This window comes from Myotis daubentonii, chromosome 9 (assembly GCF_963259705.1).
Source record: "Myotis daubentonii chromosome 9, mMyoDau2.1, whole genome shotgun sequence".
Taxonomy (NCBI): Eukaryota; Metazoa; Chordata; class Mammalia; order Chiroptera; family Vespertilionidae; genus Myotis; species Myotis daubentonii.
The window spans coordinates 84,536,621-84,556,507 of NC_081848.1; the positions used below are offsets into that span (position 1 = coordinate 84,536,621).

The window sequence follows — 19,887 nt, forward strand, 5'->3', positions numbered from 1 at the left end:
TCCGGCATGCTCTCTCCAGCGAAGTTCTTCTGTCTCTAGGCTCCGTGTAGGTTCTGTCTTCTTGATTCTGTTCTAAGTTCTGAGTGTTTCTGTCTTGTTACAACTGTATTTATACCAGTTGATTCAATCCTATCAATCTCTATTACAAAGGTTAGGGCGTTTCTTATCTCCATTCCAGGGAGAAAAGATTATGTAGTTTAAGCATGATTGTTAGTAGTTAAAGGGATTAATTACCCGCCTGGCACTTAGTTGAGGGGTTTTATTCCCTCCCTAACTTCAGGGGAAAATCCCTACCTGGGGATTCAACCTTTCTCCGAGAGGTGACTTTGGTTAAAACACAGCGCCAAGAAGGTGAGCAAACATATTAAGAACCGTATGCCATATATGCCAGGTCCCTTGAAACAGCAAGGATGGACCGGCTCCCGGCAGTCCTCCTGCTGCCCTGGGGCACCTGGTCTCGGGGCCTGGTCCCAGCCCTTCCTTCCCTCTGACTCGTCGTGGTGTTTCTAATGTGCGGTTTAATGGGTGTGTTTTTAAAAATATATATATTTTTTATTGATTTCAGAGAGGAAGCGGGGGAGAGAGAGAGGAGAAACATCAATGGCGAGAGAGCATCACCTGCCTCCTGCACGGCCCACACACGGGATGGAGCCACGACGCGGGCACGTGCCCAGGGGAACCGAACGGTGACCTCCTGGCTCATAGGCCGGAGCTCTGTGGCCTCTCCAGGCAGAACGCCAACCGGGGTCTCCGCTGCTAAAGCCGGGGAGGGGGGGTGCGGGGGGTGCGGCGCAGCGACCTGGGGAGAGAGGGGGTGTGTCCAGCTGGGCCTGGTCCTGGTGGTGACTGTCAGCATCCAGGCGGCCATTCTGAAGAGTCTGTGGAGACGGCATGGGGGGCCCTGCTAGCGCCCCTCCTGCCCACACCTGGAGCACCCCGCGCGGATGACCCGCCCTGCAAGGGGGCTGTCCCTCTCCCGCCCCCGCCTGTCTAGGATGGACACCTGCGCGCTTCTGCCCAGGTGGCAGCCCACTCGGCCCCGACCCCGGGGAGGCCTGGGGTGTTGGCTGGGCCGGGGTCCGGCGTCCTGCGCGGGACAGTCCCCCGCAGGGCCCCAGCCCCCACACAGGAAGCGCAGAGCGAGGCGGGGGCCGGGGCGGGAGGGAGGCGCGCCGCTGGCTGTTACAGCACACAGGCGATTGTTGGGTGGCGGCGGGCGGGAGGGCACCCGGACGGAGGCTGGGACTCCGGACAGAGGCCTGCGCCTGGGCGGACGGAGTCCTGCGGGCCTTCAGGTGGCCGTCTGCCCCTGGCGGGCGGGGTGGCAGGTGCGGGGCCGCAGGTGCGGGGCCGCAGGTGCGGGCGGCGCGGGCGGCTCTCAGGTGGTTCTTAGCGGCTCTGCTTGGGCTCGAAGTTTCCAGCGTTTCTTGAAATTCTTCCAGAATCTCCTTTAAGACATTGTTTCCTGGGGAGAGAAGATGTCCTGGTGCAAGACCAGCAACTGCTTGACCATCAGAAGCTCCGCGCTGGCCGCGGTGCTCAGAGCCCGTGGTGAGAGGGCGGCGCCTGCTGCCTGGGCGCGGGGGACGGGAGGGGTGCGGGGCGCGGGGCGCGGGGGACGGGAGGGGCGCAGGGCGCGGGGGGGGGGAGCTGGGGGCGCAAGGAGCGCGGGGCGCAAGGAGCGCGGGGCGTGGGGGACTAGGGGGGGAGGTGGGCGCTGAGGGAGGAGCGCGGGGCGCGGGGGCGGGCGCTGAGGGAGGAGCGCGGGGCGGGAGGCTGGGGGCTGGGCGAGGGGCGGGGAGCGCCGGCCGGGCGCGCGGCGTGGCCATGGGGCACAGTGCGCTGTGCGGAGGACTGGAGGGCGCTCCCCGCAATCACAATGGCGTCTGCGGGGCGGATCCGCAGGGCTTGCCCCTCATTTTCCGTGATGAGCCTGGGTCTTTCTGGATCTGAAAAGGAATGAAATCGCCTCTAAAGGAAACATCGGTCGTGATCAAGACTTGGTTAAGGGCGATGGATTCCTTTTTGAGCATAATCACTTTTTAAAAAGTGACACACAGACGGGTTAAAGTTTAAGTTTCAAACCAACTCAAATATAGCTGGTGGCTGGTGTGGCTCAGGGGTTGAGCGTGGACCTAGGAACCAGGAGGTCATGGCACAATCCCATCAGGGCACAGGCCTGGGTTGTGGGCTCCATCCCCAGTGGGGGGCGTGCAGGAGGCAGCTGATCCCCGATTCTCTCTCATCACTGATATTTCTCTCTCCCTCCCTCTCACTTCCTCTCTGAGATAATACAAATATATTAAATAAATGTATATGACTGGCAACCGCAGGGGCGGGGCCATGGGTGGTCACAACCTTGTTCTCTGTTTTCGTCGTGTTTTCTAAACTGGTGCAGCCATGGGGAACGTTGACTGGAAGGGGGTAGGGGAGGGTCTGGTGTCCACGTGGTTGCCAGGAGGCCAGCCCAGGCCCCGGGAGGCGGTACTGGAGTGGGGAGGGGAGAGGCGGCTGGGACCCGGGCCTGCTGGGGCCTTGCCAGCCCTGCTCCGTGAGTGGGGAGCAAGGGGCTGCTTCAGAGGAGCCCCATGGAGCAGGCCACGCCCGCCAGGAACAGGGAGGGGGTGGGGGGCAGGTTGTGAGGCCGGAGCTCACCATGGGCCTCCCTCCCCCAGCCTGGCCCGTGCCAGTGGCCACGGGACAGGTCCCCCTGCCCAGCCACTGCCCACAGCAGCCAGGGGTGGCTCAGCCCGGCAGGCCCGGACCCGGGTGTGGGGAGCCAGCTGCCTGGCCACACGCAGCGCCTGTGAGCTCCGCGCCCGGGGCCACGCTGGCAGATCGGTGGCGGGTAGAGGCCTCACTCGGCACAGACGCCCGTCCGTCTTCCCCGCAGCCCTGTTGGGGCCCCAGGACGCTATGAGCGTGCCCATCATCTGCGACTTCGGCTCCGGCTCCAGCAAGGTGGGCTTCGCGGGGGCAAAGGTGCCCCTGGCCGTCTTCCCCACTGTCCTCGGCAAGTTCCGGCACCTTGAAGACGTGAGTGACAGCAGGCATCCTGCCTGGGTGCTGGGTGCTGGGTGCTGAGCCGTCCCTCCCGCGGGGCTGGCCTGTGGAGCCCTCTGAGCAGGTGGGGCCGAGGTCAGCAGGGGGAGCGAGGGGGGACGAAGGCGAGGGCCGGCCCCCCATGCTGTCTGCTTCAGCAGGTCTGTGGCATAGGCCTCCCCGATCCCCCAGAGCCAGGGCCGCGCTGGCAGCACCAGATCCCACAGGGACCCCCGGCAGCCCCGCAGGGACCATGGGGCAGATCTGCAAGTAGCTGGTTCCTTCTCCCAGAGAGCAGCCGGGAGGCCCCCTCCTGCCAGCGCCCCGAATGCGGAGGCTGGTGCCTGCCCCCCACACGGTCCCCTCGCCCCCCTCTCCTTCTTGGCGGGTCCCCCACCAGATGTGGTCAGGACGCGTGTCCACGCAGTGGCAGCAGCAGTCCCATCCCCTGGGGGTCACTGGCTGACACCTCTCAGGGGTATTATTTGGAAACGGGGTGCAGGCTTGCGAGGCCACAGAGCCAGCGTGACCGGGAGCCATGCCGACAGCGGTCATGCACGCAGGGGGGGCGCAGGTGGTCCCCCCCATCTCCCTCCCCCCCACGCCTGTCCCCGCCTTCCCAGGACCTGATGGTGGGGCTGGACAAGAAAGTCTGGTTCATCGGCGACGAGGTTCAGGAGCAACGAAAGAAACTCAACCTGGTGTACCCCCTCTCGCGGGCCACAGTCACCAACTGGGACCACATGGAGAAGGTAGGCGCGGCCCTGCTGGCGGCCCAGCCCATGGCCTCGGCGCCAGGAGGGAGGTCCCCGCGGCACCCAGCTCCCTGGGCGTCTCCAGCGCCCGGCCCTGCCCACACCTGGGTCTCGGCCTCCGGCCTCCGGACAGGGAGCAGCACACGCCTGTGGTTTAAGCCGCCCGCCCTGCGGGGCTTGGTGATGTGGCTGCAGGACACGAATAGACAGGCCCCACGGACATCATTGCCGCCTGGCCGACTGGAAATGGGCTCAGGAGGCCCAGGCGCCTGCCCGCCACCTGGGGGCAGAGGGTGGGGACTTCTGCGGGGCCTGACCCCGGGCGCTCCGCTGCCTCCCCCCCAGCCCCCAGTCCCGGGCTCCCCATGGTCTCAGGGCCGGGACTGCCCTCCAGGGACACCACCAGGCCCTTGACCCGGGCGCGTGCTCCCCGTCCTGTCAGGGTCATGTCCATAGGAGGTGCCCAGTCTGTGCTCACGGCCGCCCTCCCCGTGTCCCCCCAGATCTGGCACCACACCTTCTACCAGGTGCTCCGCGCCGCCCCGGAGCAGCACCCCTTGCTGCTCACAGAGCCGCCCTCGAACCCCAAGGACAGCAAAGAGAGGACGGCCCAGGTGAGGGGCGGGCGGGCGGGCGGGCGGGCAGGAGGCGGGCCGGGGGCGGAGGGGCCGCTGGCGCCCCTGCCGGTCACTCTCTCAGCTTCTCCCGCGAGGACTTGGACGCGCCGATGAAGAAGCAGCAGGGCCCCCGCCTGGCCCCGCGTCCTGGCGCCCCCTCAGCGGCGGTCACACCGAGGGCCGCCCCGTGTCACCCTCTGGCAGGAGAGACCTCCCCCCGCCAGCTTCGCCTGCCACAGCCCCGCCGTGTCCAGCGGCCCAAGTCCATGCCCCTCGGCCACCTGCTCCCTCGCGTTCCTGTCCCCTGGTCTCTCACGTGGACAAGGTGGGGTCCAATGTCACAGCCCTGAGGGGGGGTCGCCACAGCAGGAAACGCAAGGGCCTGTCTCCCTGTCCATCCGTCCTCCTCTGTCCCTCCTGCCCCATCCCTCCCCCCTGCCCTGTCCCTCCCGCAGTCAGCACCTTCTGACCCCGCCACTCAGGGGACTGAGCGTCTGGTGTACACTTAACACACGGCTGTCAGCTTTTTGAAATCCTCAACCAAGGAAAAGACATCAATATGTTTTTATTGATATTAGAGCGAGAGGGAGGGAGAGAGAGAAACATTGATGTGAGAGAAACATCGCTAGGCTGCCTCCCGCAGACCAGGGAGTAAACCTGCCACCTCGCTTGTACCCTGACTGGGAATCGAACCCACAACCTCTGGGTGCACAGGGCCACGCTCCAACCAACGGAGCCAGTGGCCAGGACACGGCTTGAGCTTTTGTCGTTACCGTTATTAGGAAGCAAGCGAGTCGCCCCGAGTCTCATGTGGGGATTTGGGGGATGTCGGCCCGCCCCCTTCCCCCCAACACTCCCCCCCTCCCCCAGAGCAGCAGGGACAGTGGCTTCGCGGAGGCACTGGCTCAGCATCGTCCCTTGCGCTCTGTGCCCGCAGGGCAGGGCACCAGGGAGGTGTGAGCCCAGTTTACAGACTGGAAACAGCCCGGAGCGGGTGGGGCGGGGCGCCGGGCAGGGTGCCGAGGCCCTGCCCCTGACCCCTTGTCTGCATCTCTCCGGGGAGCCAGCCCCCCGCCCCGCAAGCCAGAGGCTCGCAGCAGAGGTGGCCCGCCCGGCCTGGCTGCAGCGCCGCCCCGTGCTCCCCACAGATCATGTTCGAGACCTTCAACGTGCCCGCCCTGTACCTGGTCAACCAAGGGGTCCTGTCTCTCTTCTCCTCCGGCCTGACCTCCGGTGAGTGGCCCCCGGGGACCCTGGAGCCCACCCCGCCCCCCGCCCTCCGCTGCCCACCCCTCCTGGTCTAGCCCTGTGCTCCCCTCAACACTCAACCACTGAGCCACACTGGCCAGGCTTCTTCATGAATTTTTAGAGCGAGTAGAAGGAGGGGAGGGGTTCAGAGAGAGCGAGAGGAACATCGGTGTGAGAGACGCATCGAGTGTTTGCCTCTCACATATGCCCGACCCGGGGCCAGGGGTCAAGCCTCTCACTCAGGGACTGGCCCTGGACCTGGAATGGAACCTGTGACCCTTCGGTGGGCAGACCGGCGCTCTAACCACTGAGCCACCGGCCGGCGACAGTGATGGGTTGTTGACAGCTACACAGCCCTGCGTCCTCGAGGTGTAGCCCCTCGCCGGGGCCTGCTGTCCTTTGGTGAATTGCCTGGTCCGTTTGCTGCAGCTGTGCCGGGAGTTCGGCGTGTGCGCGAGGGTGAGGGGCTGCCTTCCGTGACGCTGCCTCTCGGGGGCCGCTGGCCTCCGTCGCCCGGTCCCAGGGTCTGGACCACAGTCGTTTCCTGTATTTTGTCCTCGTTTCAGGTGTTTCGGGTTGGAGGGGGGATCCGCGCCGGGTCCCAGCTTAGCCGGGCGTGGACTCATGCTGCTTTTGCTTCCTTTATTTGTTTTTTAATTTATTTTTATTGACTTCAGAGAGGAAGGGAGAGGGAGAGAGAGAGAGAGAGAGAGAGAAACACCAATGACGAGAGAGAATCATGGGCCAGCTGCCTCCTCACACCCCCCACTGGGGATCGAGCCCGTAACCCGGGCCTGTGCCCCGACCAGGAATCGAACTGTGACCTCCTGGTTCATAGGTCGACGCTCAACCCCTGAGCCACGCCGGCCGGGCCATTTTGCTTCCTTTAAACTTGAAGTTCTCGGTTACCAGACTCAACAGGTGAAAGAGGCCGACGACCCAGGCCCTGGGCAGCTGTGGCCGGTTCAGGAGAAGCCATTTCACACAAGGCCCCGGGCCCCGGATCCAGGCCCTCCCTCCTGCGAGCAGCGGGACTCCCGGTTCCCCGCTCACCCAGATGCGTGCCTCCTCCACGCCTGCCGCCCCCGCGCCATCCCAGGCCTTCCCAACGGTCCCTGCGCCCGCATTGCGCCCGCATCGCCCCACCGGTCCCCACGGGAGGAGGGTGGAGCGCACGCCGCTCTGCTCCCGCCTCCGCCTCTTCGGCAGCCGCTGCTGGGCCCTGTGTGTCCGCTTTGAGAAGGACGCCTGGGCTTCCTGTCCAGCAGAGTCAGTCCTGGTCTGACCCAGAGGTCCTCCAGCCCAGCCACTCCCTCCGGGGGACAGTTTGCTCCCCAGACCCTCGGCCTTCCCCTCCCAGGACTACCCCCTTCGCCATCTCTTCCCGCCGAGCTGATGGGTGATGAGGGCTGCCATGCCCCCCACTTTACGATGCCCGTGTGCTGTCTTGCGTAGGAACAATCATTGAATCTGGAGACGGGATGACACACTTTGTGCCCATCATTGAGGGCTATCCGCTGCGCCAGTCGACCATGCAGATGGAGGTGGCAGGCCAGGACATAACCCTGTACCTCATGCAGCTGCTGTCCCAGAAGGGGACCTCTCTGGTGGGCACAGGTAGGGGCCCCGCGGTAATGCCCTTTCTGGCTTGTTCAACTTACAGCCCTCAGTTCCTGACGCGAAGGCTGCTTAACCATCATCCACGTTCCAGAAACAACCCATCTATGTCCAGGGACACTTAACTGATTGACGATGACAGTCATGATGATGATGGTGGTGATGGTGATGATGGTGGTGATGGTGATGATGGTGGTGATGATGGTGATGTTGATGGTGATGGTCATGTTGATGGTGATGATGGTGATGTTGATGGTGATGAAGGTGATGGTGATGGTGATGCTGATGGTGATGGTGATGGTGGTGATGGTGATGGTGATGGTGATGGTGATGATGATGATGATGGTGATGGTGATGATGATGGTGATGTTGATGGTGATGATGGTGATGTTGATGGTGAAGGTGATGGTGATGGTGATGATGATGGTGATGATGGTGGTGATGGTGATGTTGATGGTGATGATGATGGTGATGGTGATGGTGATGATGGTGGTGATGATGATGGTGATGTTGATGGTGATGCTGATGGTGATGATGATGGTGATGTTGGTGATGATGGTGATGTTGATGGTGATGATGATGGTGATGGTGATGATGGTGATGCTGGTGGTGATGGTGATGTTGATGGTGATGATGATGGTGATGGTGATGTTGATGGTGATGATGGTGTTGATGGTGGTAATGATGGTTGTGGTGATGGTGGTGATGATGGTGATGGTGGTGATGTTGATGGTGATGATGGTGGTGGTGGTGATGGTGGTGATGTTGATGGTGATGATGGTGGTGGTGATGGTGATGTTGGTGTTGATGGTGGTGATGATGGTGATGATGGTGATGGTGGTGGTGTTGATGGTGGTGATGATGGTGTTGTGGTGATGGTGGTGGTGTTGATGGTGGTGATGATGGTGTTGATGGTGGTAATGATGGTTGTGATGATGGTTGTGATGATGGTGGTGGTGATGTTGATGGTGATGATGGTGGTAGTGGTGATGGTGGTGATGTTGATGGTGATGATGGTGGTGGTGATGGTGATGTTGGTGTTGATGGTGGTGATGATGGTGATGATGGTGATGGTGGTGGTGTTGATGGTGATGATGGTGTTGTGGTGATGGTGGTGGTGTTGATGGTGGTGATGATGGTGTTGATGGTGGTGGTGACAATGATGATGATGGTGGTGATGGTGGTGGTATTGGGGGTGCTGACCCTTATGATGATTTAAGGTTTGCAGAGTACTTGTCCTCTACAGGTACTGGGTTGAGTAAACATCTTACATACATTTTCTCATTGCTTCCTGCTACCAGGGGGAACAATGATCTCTATGCAAGAGGAAGAGGTTTAGGAAGGTTGACAAGGACCAAGAATTGAGCCTGCAGTTGAGGTACATGCCCTTGAACAGAATCAAACCCAGGACCATTCAGTCCGTGGGCCAAAGCTCTATCCACTGAGCCAAATCAACTAGGGCTTTTATCTTTATGAAAAATGTATATTTTTTGCCCTAGCTGAATTGGCTCAGTGGATAGAGTGTGGGCCTGCAGACTGAAGGGTCTTGCGTTTGATTCTGGTTAAGGGCACATGCCCAGGTTGCAGGCTCAATCCCCAGTAGGGGTTGTGCAGGAGGCAGCCAATCAGTGATTCTCATCACTGATGTTTCTAGCTCTCTGTCCCTCTCCTTTCCTCTCTGAAATCAATAAAAATATAGTTTAAAAAAATATTTATATTTTTGCCCTAGCCAGTTTGGCTCAGTGAATAGAACGTTGGCCTGTGGACCAAAGAGTCCCAGGTTCGATTCCAGTCAAGGGCATGTACCATGGTTGCAGGTTCCTCCCCGGCCCGGGCCCTGGTTGGGGCTCGTGCAGGAGGCAACCAATCTATGTTTCTTTCACATCAAAATTTCCCTCTGTCTTTCACTCTCTCTTCCACTCTCTCTAAAAGATCAATGGGTCCGAACCAGTTTGGCTCAATGGATAGAGCGTCGGCCTGCGGACTGAAGGGTCCCAGGTTCGATTCCGATCAAAGGCATGTACCTTGGTTGCGGGCACATCCCCCGTAGGGGGCGTGCAGGAGGCAGCTGATCGATTTCTCTCATTGATGTTTCTAACTCTCTATCCCTCTCCCTTCCTCTCTGTAAAAAATCAATAAAATATATTTTAAAAAAAATAAATAAAAGATCAAGGGGAAAATATCCTCAGGTGAGGATTAACCCTCAAAAAAGTTTCTTTAAAATTGTATATTATATACATATATACTGAATTCAGAGAGGAAGGGGGAGGGAGAGGGAGAGAAACATCAATGAGGAGAGAATCAGGGATCGGCCGCCTCGTGCACGCCCCACACTGGGGCTTCAGCCTGCAGCCCGGGCCTGGGCCCTGACCAGGAATCGAACTGTGATCCCCTGATTCATAGGTCGACGCTCAACCCCTGAGCCACGCTGGCCGGACATTTTTCAGACACGTCCTCCTCATTCAGGCATCACTATTCTGCTTTCTGGTCCACGAACCCAGGCCCCAGCACGCATCTCACCGAGAGGGGCTGGGATCCGAGACCAAAGTAGAAACTGTCCTATCGCGAGGAGTGGCCGACTTTGTGAGCCACCTCGCCTTCATCCCTCCTCCTCCGGCTCCCTCCTCCCAGGCGACCGGGAGTACATCCGGGACCTGAAAGAGAAGTGCTGCTACGTGGCTTTGAACTTCGACAAGGAGAAGGCGGCAGCCCCCTTGCTGACCCGGGCATGGACGCACCAGCTGCCGGACGGCCGGGAGATCGACCTCGGGCAGGAGATGTTCCTCTGTATGGAGGTGCTTTTCCAGCCGGACCTCATAGGTGAGCGGGGGGGTGTGGTCAGCTGGGCACGGGCAGGCGGACATGGACCAGGGGACACGGACGGGCAGACGTGGATGGGAGGATGTGAACAGGCGGACGTGGACAGGTGGACACAGACAGACAGACACGGACAGGCAGACACGGACAGGTGGACGTGGACAGGTGGACACAGACAGGCAGACATGGACAGGCGGACATGGACAGGCGGACGTGGACAGGTGGGCACAGACAGGCAGACACAGACGGGCAGACTTGCATGGGTGGACACGGGCGGGCAGACGTGGATGGGCAGATGCGAACAGGCAGACGTGGACAGGTGGACATGGACAGGCGGACACGGACAGGCGGACATGGATAGGCGGACACAGACGGGCAGACTTGCATAGGTGGACACGGATGGGCAGACACGGGCGGGCAGATGTGGATGGGCGGATGTGAACAGGCGGACATGGACAGGTGGACATGGACAGGCGGACACGGACAGGCGGACGTGGACAGGCGGACACGGACAGGCGGACATGGACAGGCGGACACGGACGGGCGGACGTGGACAGGCAGATGTGAACAGGCGGACGTGGACAGGCAGATGTGAACAGGCGGACGTGGACAGGTGGACACGGACAGGCGGACATGGATAGGCGGACACAGACGGGCAGACTTGCATAGGTGGACACGGATGGGCAGACACGGGCGGGCAGATGTGGATGGGCGGATGTGAACAGGCGGACGTGGACAGGTGGACATGGACAGGCAGACACGGACAGGTGGACACGGACAGGCGGACGTGGACAGGCGGACGTGGACAGGCGGACACGGACGGGCGGACGTGGACGGGCAGATGTGAACAGGCGGACGTGGACAGGTGGACACGGACAGGCGGACACGGACGGGTGGATGTGAACAGGCGGACGTGGACAGGTGGACATGGACAGGCGGACACGGACAGGCGGACGTGGACGGGCGGACGTGGACGGGCAGATGTGAACAGGCAGACGTGGACAGGCGGACACGGACAGGCGGACATGGACAGGCGGACATGGACAGGCGGACACGGACGGGCGGACGTGGACGGGCAGATGTGAACAGGCGGACGTGGACAGGTGGACATGGACAGGCGGACACGGACGGGCGGACGTGAACAGGCGGACATGGACAGGTGGACATGGACAGGCAGACGTGGACAGGTGGACATGGACAGGCGGACATGGACAGGCGGACACGGACACGCAGATGCCGTGCCAGAGAAGGAGCGGGGGCAGCGGGGAGAGGGCTGCACTTTGAGTAGCAAGTGGTAGCGAGTCTGCCCCATTCAAAAGTGCCTCCGGAGCCAGCTGTCACTTAGGAAGCACCTACTGTGTGCCCGCCGCTTTGCTGACCTTGTATGTGGGTTGCAACCTGTAACCCACCCCCCACCCTCCCCCCTTTCACAGCCGCGGACTCCCACGGGGGCTGGTATTTGATTTGTCAGGTGTGATTGCGCCCCCACACGATGGCCACTCCCAGCCCCCTCCCCCTCCCGCCCCCAGGGAGGAACAGCCTGGGCGCCCACATGCTCGCCTTCCACAGCGTCAGCTCCTGCAGCGCCAACCAGCAGAGAGCCCTCTTCGGGAGCGTGCTGCTGTCCGGAGGCACCGGCTCCTCCCCCAGCCTGCGGGCCCGCATGCAGAGGGAGCTGTCCGCCCTGGTGTCCCCGAGGACTAAGGTGAAGGTGGGTCCTCCCGTCCCCCGCGGGACAGGCATTTCCGGAAGCCTCTGAGGTGCCAGGTGCTGGCCCGGCGCGTGGGGCACAGCCCACAGAAGGGGCGCCCCCTGGAGCTCACCGTCCAGTGGGGGTGGCGGGAACCACACTGGGCGGAGGGAACCGCGCCTGCAGGGGCCCAGAGGCTGCTGTATGGAGGCGCTGGGAGGGGCTGGCGGGGCTGAGAGCACAGTGGGTAGAGCAGCTCAGAGCGAACGGGACCTTCTGAGCAGAGCAATGGCCAATCCAGAGCAACAGCCCGACCCAGCAGGGACCGGACCCAGCAGGGGCTTGGGCGCTGGTCGGCCAGCTGTCAGATGGGAGGCAGGCTGTGGATGCAGGTGGAAGTGATGCTGTGATTCGGGCGAGGGGTGCTGGTGGCCAGAGCAGGCAGGGGTCGGGGAGAGCGAGGGTGGGGTTAGCCCAGCGCCAGGCACTCGCCCAAGGCCACGGCCAGGTGCAGGGGGGCAGTGAGGGGCAGGGGACGTGGACTGTTCAACATCTGGACAGGGGGAGGAAGCCCATTCAGGAATCAGTATTTTGTGCCCCAAACTTATTTTTTTTAATTTCTTTATTGGCTAAGGTATTATAAATATGTCCTCATCCCCCCATTAACCCCCAACCTCCCCTCGCACTCATGCTCTCATCCCCTTGTTGCCCATGTCCATTGGTTTGGCTTATATGCATGCAGACAAGTCTTTGGTTGATCTCTTCCCCTTACCCCCACCCTCCCCTACTTTCCTTCTGGGGATTAATAGTCTGATCGCTGTTTCTCTGTCTTTGGATCTGTCCCTGTTCATCAGTCTATGTTGTTCTCTATATTCCACAAATGAGTGAGATCATGTGGTATTTATCTTTCTCTGACTGGCTAATTTCACTTAGCATAATGCTCTCCAGATCCATCCATGCTGTTGCAAAAGACAAGAGTTCCTTCTTTTTTACCACAGCGTAGTATTCCATTGTGTAGATGTACCACAGTTTTCTAATCCATTCATCTACTGATGGACACTTAGGCTGTTTCCAAATCTTAGCTATGGTGAATTGTGCTGCTATGAACATAGGGGTGCATATATCCTTTCTGTTTGGTGTTTCTGGTTTCTTGGGATATAGTCCTGGAAGTGGGATCACAGGGTCAAATGGGAGTTCCATTTTTAATTTTTTGAGGAAACTCCATACTGTTCTCCACAGTGGCTGCACCAGTCTCCACTCCCACCAGCAGTGCACGAGGGTTCCTTTTTCTCCACATCCTCTCCAGCACTTGTCGTTTGTTGATTTGTTGATGATAGCCATTCTGACAGGTGTGAGATGATACCGCATTGTCGTACCCCTGACCCCTGACCCCTGACCCCTGACATCAGCATCACAGGGCGATACCAGTGGGGGGGGAGGAAGGGTGGGGGCTGCTGGGAGGTGCTGGTGAGGAAATGCCTGCAGGAGTGAGGCCGTGGGGGTGGCGGGAACCACACTGGGCTGAGGGAACTGCGCCTGCAGGGGCCCAGAGGCTGCTGTCTGGAAGCGCTGGGAGGGGCTGGCGGGGCTGAGAGCACAGTGGGTAGAGCAGCTCAGAGCAAACGGGACCTTCTGAGCAGAGCAATGGCCAATCCAGAGCAACGGCCTGACCCAGCAGGGACCGGACCCAGCAGGGGCTTGGGTGCTGGTCGGCCAGCTGTCAGATGGGAGGCATCTCTTGGATGATGAGTGACTTTGAGCATGTTTTCATATGTCTTTCGGCCTTCTGTATGTCCTCTTTCGAAAAGTGTCTATCTAGGTCCGTTGCCCATTTTTTGATTGGATTGTTTATCTTCCTATTATTAAGTTTCATGAGTACCTTGTAAATATTGGAGATTAAACCCTTATTGGTGATATTGTTGGCAAATATGTTCTCCCATGCAGTGGGCTTTCTTGTTGTTTTGTTGATGGTTTCCTTTGCTGTGCAAAAGCTTTTTATTTTGATGTAGTCCCATTTGTTTATTTTCTCTTTAGTTTCCATTGCCCTAGGAGCAGTATCAGAGAAGAAATTCCTTCGGCATATGTTTGCAATTTCACTGCCTGTGGATTCCTCTAGTATTTTTATGGTTTCCCGTCTTACGTTTAAGTCTTTTATCCATTTTGAGTTTATTTTTGTGTATGGTGTGAGTTGGTGATCTAGTTTCATCTTTTTGCATGTATCTGTCCAATTTTCCCAACACCATTTATTGAAGAGACTGTCTTGACTCCATTGTATGCTCTTGCCTCCTTTGTTGAATATTAATTGGGCACAGTGGTTTGGGTCGATTTCTGGGTTCTCTATTCTATTCCATTGATCTATATGTCTGTTCTTGTGCCAATACCATGCTGTTTTAAGAACAGTGGCTTTGTAATATACAGTTTGATATCTGGTATTGAGATTCCACCTACTTTGTTCTTCTTTCTCAGGATCGCTGCAGCTATTCGAGGTCTTTTTTTATTCCAGATGAATTTTTGGAGCGTTCGTTCTAGATCTGTGAAATATGTCGTTGGTATTTTAATGGGGGTTGCATTGAATCTATAGATTGCTTTGGGTAATATGGACATTTTGATGATGTTGATTCTACCAATCCATGAACACGGTATGTTCTTCCATCTGTTTATGTCTTCCTCTATCTCTTTTTTCAGTGTCCTGTAGTTTTTCACATATAAGTCTTTTACCTCCTTAGTTAAGTTTATTCCTAGGTATCTTAATTTTTTTGGTGCGATGGTAAATGGGATTGCTTTTTTAGTCTCACTTTCTGTAAGTTCACTATTGGTGTAAAGAAATGCCATAGATTTCTTGGCATTAATTTTGTATCATTGCCAAATTCATTTATTAACTCTAATAATTTTTTGATGGAGTCTTTAGGGTTCTCTATGTACAGTATCATGTCATCTGCAAATAAGGACAGTTTTACTTCTTCTTTTCTAATTTGGATGCCTTTTATTTCTTCTTCTTGTCTGATCACAACAGCTAGTAGTTCCAGTACTATGTTGAGCAGGAGTGGTGAGAGGGGGCATCCCTGTCTTGTTCCTGTTCTTAGGGGAAATGGTTTTAGTTTTTGCCCACTGAGTATGATGTTGGCTGTGGGTTTGTCATATATGGCTTTTATTATGTTGAGGTATGATCCTTCTATTCCTACCTTGCTGAGAGTTTTTATCAAGAAAGGGTGTTGGATTTTGTCAAATGCTTTTTCTGCATCAATTTATATGACTATGTGTTTTTTTTCTTTCAATATTTTTATGTGATGTATCACGTTTATTGATTTGCGGATATTGTACCATCCTTGCATCCCTGGGATAAATTCTACTTGGTCATGGTGTATGATCTTTCTGATGTACTGCTGGATCTGATTTGCTAGGATTTTGTTGAGGATTTTGGCATCTATGTTCATGAGGGATATTGGCCTGTAATTCTCTTTCATTGTGTTGTCTTTGTCTGGTTTTGGTATTAGGGTGATGCTGGCTTCATAGAATGAGCTTGGAAGTGTTCCTTCCTCTTGAATTTTTGGAATAGTCTGAGGAGGAAAGGTTTTAGTTCTTCCTTGAATGTTTGGTAAAACTCCCCTGTGAAGCCGTCTGGTCCTGGGCTTTTGTTTGCTGGAAGCTTTTTGATTACTGCTTCAATTTCTTCCATAGTTATTGGCCTATTGAGATTTTTAGATTCTTCCTGATTAAGTTTTGGAAGGTTGTATTTTTCTAGGAATATGTCCATTTCCTCCAGATTATCTAGTTTGTTGGAGTAGAGTTGTTCATAGTATTTTTTAACAATTCTTTTTTTAAAAAAATATATTTTATTGATTTTTTACAGAGAGGAAGGGAGAGAGATAGAGAGTCAGAAACATCGATGAGAGAGAAACATCGATCAGCTGCCTCCTGCACATCTCCTACTGGGGATATGCCCGCAACCCAGGTACATGCCCTTGACCGGAATCGAACCTGGGACCTTTCAGTCCGCAGGCCGATGCTCTATCCACTGAGCCAAACCGGTTTTGGCTTTTAACAATTCTTTGTATTTCTGTGGGGTCTGTTGTTATTTCTCCTCTTTCATTTCTGATTTTGTTTATTTGGGTCCTCTCTCTTTGTTTCTTGGTGAGCCTGGCTAGAGGTTTATCAATCTTCTTTATCCTTTCAAAGAACCAGCTCTTGGTTTTGTTGATCTTTTGTATTGTTTTTTTTGGTCTCTATGTTGTTTATCTCCACTCTGATCTTTATTATTTCCTTCCTTCTGCTTACACTGGGCTTTTCTTGTTGCTCTCTTTCTAACTCTTTGAGTTGTAGGGTTAAGTAATTTATTATCATTGTTTCTTTCTTTTTTTTTTTTTTTTTTTGCAGTAGGCTTGTAGAGCTATGAACTTCCCGCTCAAGACTGCTTTCGCTGTGTCTCATAGGTTTTGGATTGTTGTGTTTGTTGCCATGATGTTTTTTATTTCTTCTTTGATCTCTCTGGTAACCCATTCATTGTTTAATAGCATGCTGTTTAGTCTCCATGTGTTTGATTTTTTTGGATTGTTTTTATTATAGTTGATTTCCAGTTTTATGCCATTGTGATCTGAGAAGATGCTTGATATGATTTCTATCTTCTTGAATTTGAAGAGACTTTGCCTGTGACCCAATATATGGTCTATCTTTGAAAATGACCCATGTGCACTTGAGAAGAATGTATATTCTGTGGCTTTGGGATGAAATGTTCTGAAGATGTCAATTGATTCTATCTGATCTAGTGAGTCAATTAGGATTGATGTTTCTTTGCTGATTTTTTGTTTAGAGGATTTGTCCAATGGTGATAATGGGGTTTTAACATCCCCTACTATGATTGTATTGCTGTCAGTCTCTCTCTTGATCCCCTCCAGAAGTTTTCTGATGTATCTGGGTGCTCCTATATTGGATGCGTATATGTTTACCAGAGTTATTTCTTCTTGTTGGATTGCTCCCTTTAGTATTATGAAGTGCCCTTCCTTATCTCTTTTTATGTCCTTCACTTTGAGACCTAATTTGTCAGATCTAAGTATCGCTACCCCAGCTTTTTTTTCGTTTCCATTCGCCTGAAAAACCTTTTTCCATCCCTTCACCATCAGTCTGTGTGCGTCTTTTTTTCTGAGGTGGGTTTCCTGTAGACAGCAGATATATGGGTTATGTTTTCTTATCCACTCAGTTACCCTATGTCTTTTGATTGGGGCATTTAATCCATTTACATTTAAAGTTATTATTGATAGATACTTGTTTGTCGCCATTTTTATTCTTTACCCCTGTGTTCCTTCTTCATTTCCTATTTTTTTCTTTTTACAGCAGACCCTTTAGCATTTCTTGCATTGCTGGTTTGGTGGTAATAAATTCCCGTAGTCCTTTTTTGTCTGTGAAGCTCCTGATTTCACCCTCAATTTTGATTGATAGCCTTGCTGGGTACAGTATTCTTGGATTCAGACCCTTCCTTTGCATGACTTTGTATATTTAATTCCATTCCCTCTTGCCTGATGTGTTTCTGTTGAGAAATCAGTCGCTAGCCTGATGGGAGATCCTTTGTAGGTAACTTTTTGTCTTGGCCCCTTTTAAGATTCTTGCTTTGTCTTTAGTGTTTGCCAATTTAATTATAATGTGCCTTGGCATTGGTCTTTTGGGGTTTATTTGTTTGGGACTCTGTGAGCTTCTTGGATTTGTGTGAGCTTTTTCTTCCCTATATCAGGGAAGTTTTCTGTCATTATTTTTTCTATTCCTTGCTCAGTTTCCTCTCCTGGCACCCTTATTATGCGGATGTTGTTTCGTTTTGTGTTGTCCCAAAGTTCTCTTAGGCTCTCCTCCTGCCTTTTAATTTTTTTTTCTAGAAGCTGCTCTGCTTGGGTATTTTTTCCTACCTTGTCTTCTAGCTCACTGATGCGGTCCTCTGCTTCTTCTAATCTACTGTTGATGCTTTCTATTGGGTTCTTTATAGCAGTGATGTCATTTTTCATTTCTTCTTGGTTCTTCTTCATTTCCTCTTGGTTCTTACACATATTGTTGAATTTGTCTTCCATTTTTTTCATCCACCTTATGACCATTTCTCTGAATTCTTTCTCTGACAGGTTGCTTGCCTCCATTGCCTCCATTTCGTTTACTTCCTTTTCTGGTGATGCCTGTTTTTCTTTCATATGCAGGCTTTTTCTTTGTCTCCCCATGATCTCTCTTTTCCAGGTGTTTGGTTATGTAGTTCTCTCTCTGCTTTCCATGAGGAGGAGCAGGGCTCCTCTGAGTCCACGTATTTGCACTGCTTTAGATCCAGTGTTTCTGGGTCAGTAGCCGAGTCCTGGATCCCCCCAACTTATTTCATTTTAAATATATTTTTGTTGATTTCAGGGAGGAAGAGAGAGGGAGAGAGAGAGAAACATCCATGAGGAGAGGGACTCATGGATCAGCTGCCTCCTGCATGCCCCCCACTGGGGATCAAACCTGCAACCTGGGCCTGTGCCCTGACTAGGAATTGAACCGTGACCTCCTGGTCGACGCTCAACCACTAAGCCACGCCGCCCGGGTGTGTGCCCCCCGATTTAGGATAGTATCGATTTTGGTTTCTCCTGCTCTCTGGCCTCTGACCCTGCCTTCTGCCCCCCACCCCGCCTCCCCCTCCAGGTGTCCACCTGCCCCTGCTCTGTGTACAGCGCCTGGATGGGCGGCTCCGTGCTGTGCTCACTCTCTACCTTCAAGGACATGTGGGTCAGCAGTGACGACTACAAAGAAGAGGGCCCCTCTGCCGTCAGTAGGAAGTCCTTCTGACTGTGGCTCCGGGACCCCATCGATCGTCCCCGGGCACCCATGCCCGGCTGAGCCTCGGCTTGGCCGAACCCACGCTGCGCAGAGCCACTCCACGCGGTGGCCTTCCCACCCCCAATGTCAATAAAGGGCCAGGGAGGGACGGACACGGTCTGGGCGAGGCTGGCAGGTCTGGACCGCGGGGTGTGAGCTGCGAGCTTCCTGGGAGGAGCAGCTCCTCGCATCCCTCACTCTCACACGCTTGTTCTTCCCGCATCCCATGCTCTCACACGCCTGTTCTCCCCGCATCCCATGCTCTCACACGCCTGTTCTCCCCGCATCCCTCACTCTCACACGCCTGTTCTCCCATGTCCCGCGCTCTCACACACATGTTCTCCCATGTCCCGCGATCTCACACGCCTGTTCTCCCCGCATCCCGCGCTCTCACATGCCTGTTCTCCCCGCATCCCACGCTCTCACACGCCTGTTCTCCAGTGTTCCGCGCTCTCACACGCCTGTTCTCCCATGTCCTGCCACAGCCTCCGGCCCCAGGCTCCCTGCATCCACCCTGTGGCCAGAGCTGCTGACAAACGCCCGTGTGACCGCAGCGGCCCTCGGCTGGCAGCCCTCTGCACCGCGCGAGGCCCCTGCACGCCCAGCGGCAGTGGCTTTATGGAACACAGAACAGGTGTGGCAAGGACACGGGGACACTGAGCCCAGGCCCTGCTGGCGGGAATGCGAGGCGGCAGCCGCCGTGGGGAACCGTGTGGGGGCGGCTCAAAAGGCTTACAGGGACCTACCACGTGACCCTGCCATCCTGCTTCTGGGAACACACCCCAAAGTGGGAGGGGGCCTGGAACAGACTCCTGCACCACAGCGTCACTCATGACAGCCGGAGGCGGGAGTGCCCATGCGTGGGAGGGTGGACGGAGAGACAAACGCCCCCCCCCCCCCCATCCACGCCTCCCGGCGATCTCAGCCTTAACAGGGAGGCCCTGCCATGCGGCCGGGCCGTGAGTGAGTAAGCAGGGCCTCGGGGACACATCCTGTGGGTTCATGCCACTCGGGGCCCCAGGGGAGTCCGATGTGTAGAGACCACACAGCAACCGGCCTTGTCAACCCCCGGGTAACAGCATCAAACAGCAGTGAGTCAGGGGGAGCCGTCCTCAGGGTAAGGGCCGCTGGGGGCAAGCGCAGGGGTGAGGCAGGGCCTCACGGTGCAGAGACTGGAAAAACGGCCCGTGTTTATACCCCAGTGAGTTAGGGCTCCTCAGCAGTGGGCCCCCCACACGGGTGCCCAGCAGGCAGCTTGCGGGCTCCCAGGGCAGTGTAATCGCCG

At 55.7% G+C, this 19,887-nt stretch overlaps 2 protein-coding genes across 3 annotated transcripts in view; both read left to right on the plus strand.

Moving 5' to 3' along the window:
* The window catches only part of LOC132241819 (tumor necrosis factor receptor superfamily member 6-like), a 215,580-nt gene that overhangs the window by 28,882 nt on the left and 166,811 nt on the right, over positions 1 to 19,887 (plus strand). Inside the window, exon 11 of one of the 2 annotated variants that reach the window (XM_059710760.1) lies at positions 18,156 to 18,173. The exons of the other annotated variant lie outside the window; for it this stretch is intronic. The gene's annotated coding sequence lies outside the window, so the exon portion shown is untranslated. Of the gene's footprint in view, positions 1 to 18,155; positions 18,174 to 19,887 lie in introns of those variants that run through there. 2 annotated transcript variants of the gene reach the window in all.
* On the plus strand, positions 1,479 to 18,572 carry LOC132241820 (actin-3). The gene is made up of 9 exons (XM_059710764.1): positions 1,479 to 1,551; positions 2,894 to 3,036; positions 3,666 to 3,794; positions 4,301 to 4,411; positions 5,563 to 5,647; positions 7,118 to 7,279; positions 9,911 to 10,099; positions 11,626 to 11,807; positions 18,429 to 18,572. The coding sequence occupies exons 1-9, from the start codon at positions 1,479 to 1,481 to the stop codon at positions 18,570 to 18,572; spliced, it is 1,218 nt and encodes a 405-aa protein (XP_059566747.1).

Excerpts from the sequence above, each read along its gene's own strand:
- LOC132241820 (XM_059710764.1), top strand. The coding sequence starts at position 1,479 with ATGTCCTGGTGCAAGACCAGCAACTGCTTGACCATCAGAAGCTCCGCG. Across the intron at positions 4,412-5,562 it reads GCAAAGAGAGGACGGCCCAG|ATCATGTTCGAGACCTTCAA; the intron begins GTGAGGGGCGGG and ends TGCTCCCCACAG. Across the intron at positions 7,280-9,910 it reads GACCTCTCTGGTGGGCACAG|GCGACCGGGAGTACATCCGG; the intron begins GTAGGGGCCCCG and ends CCCTCCTCCCAG.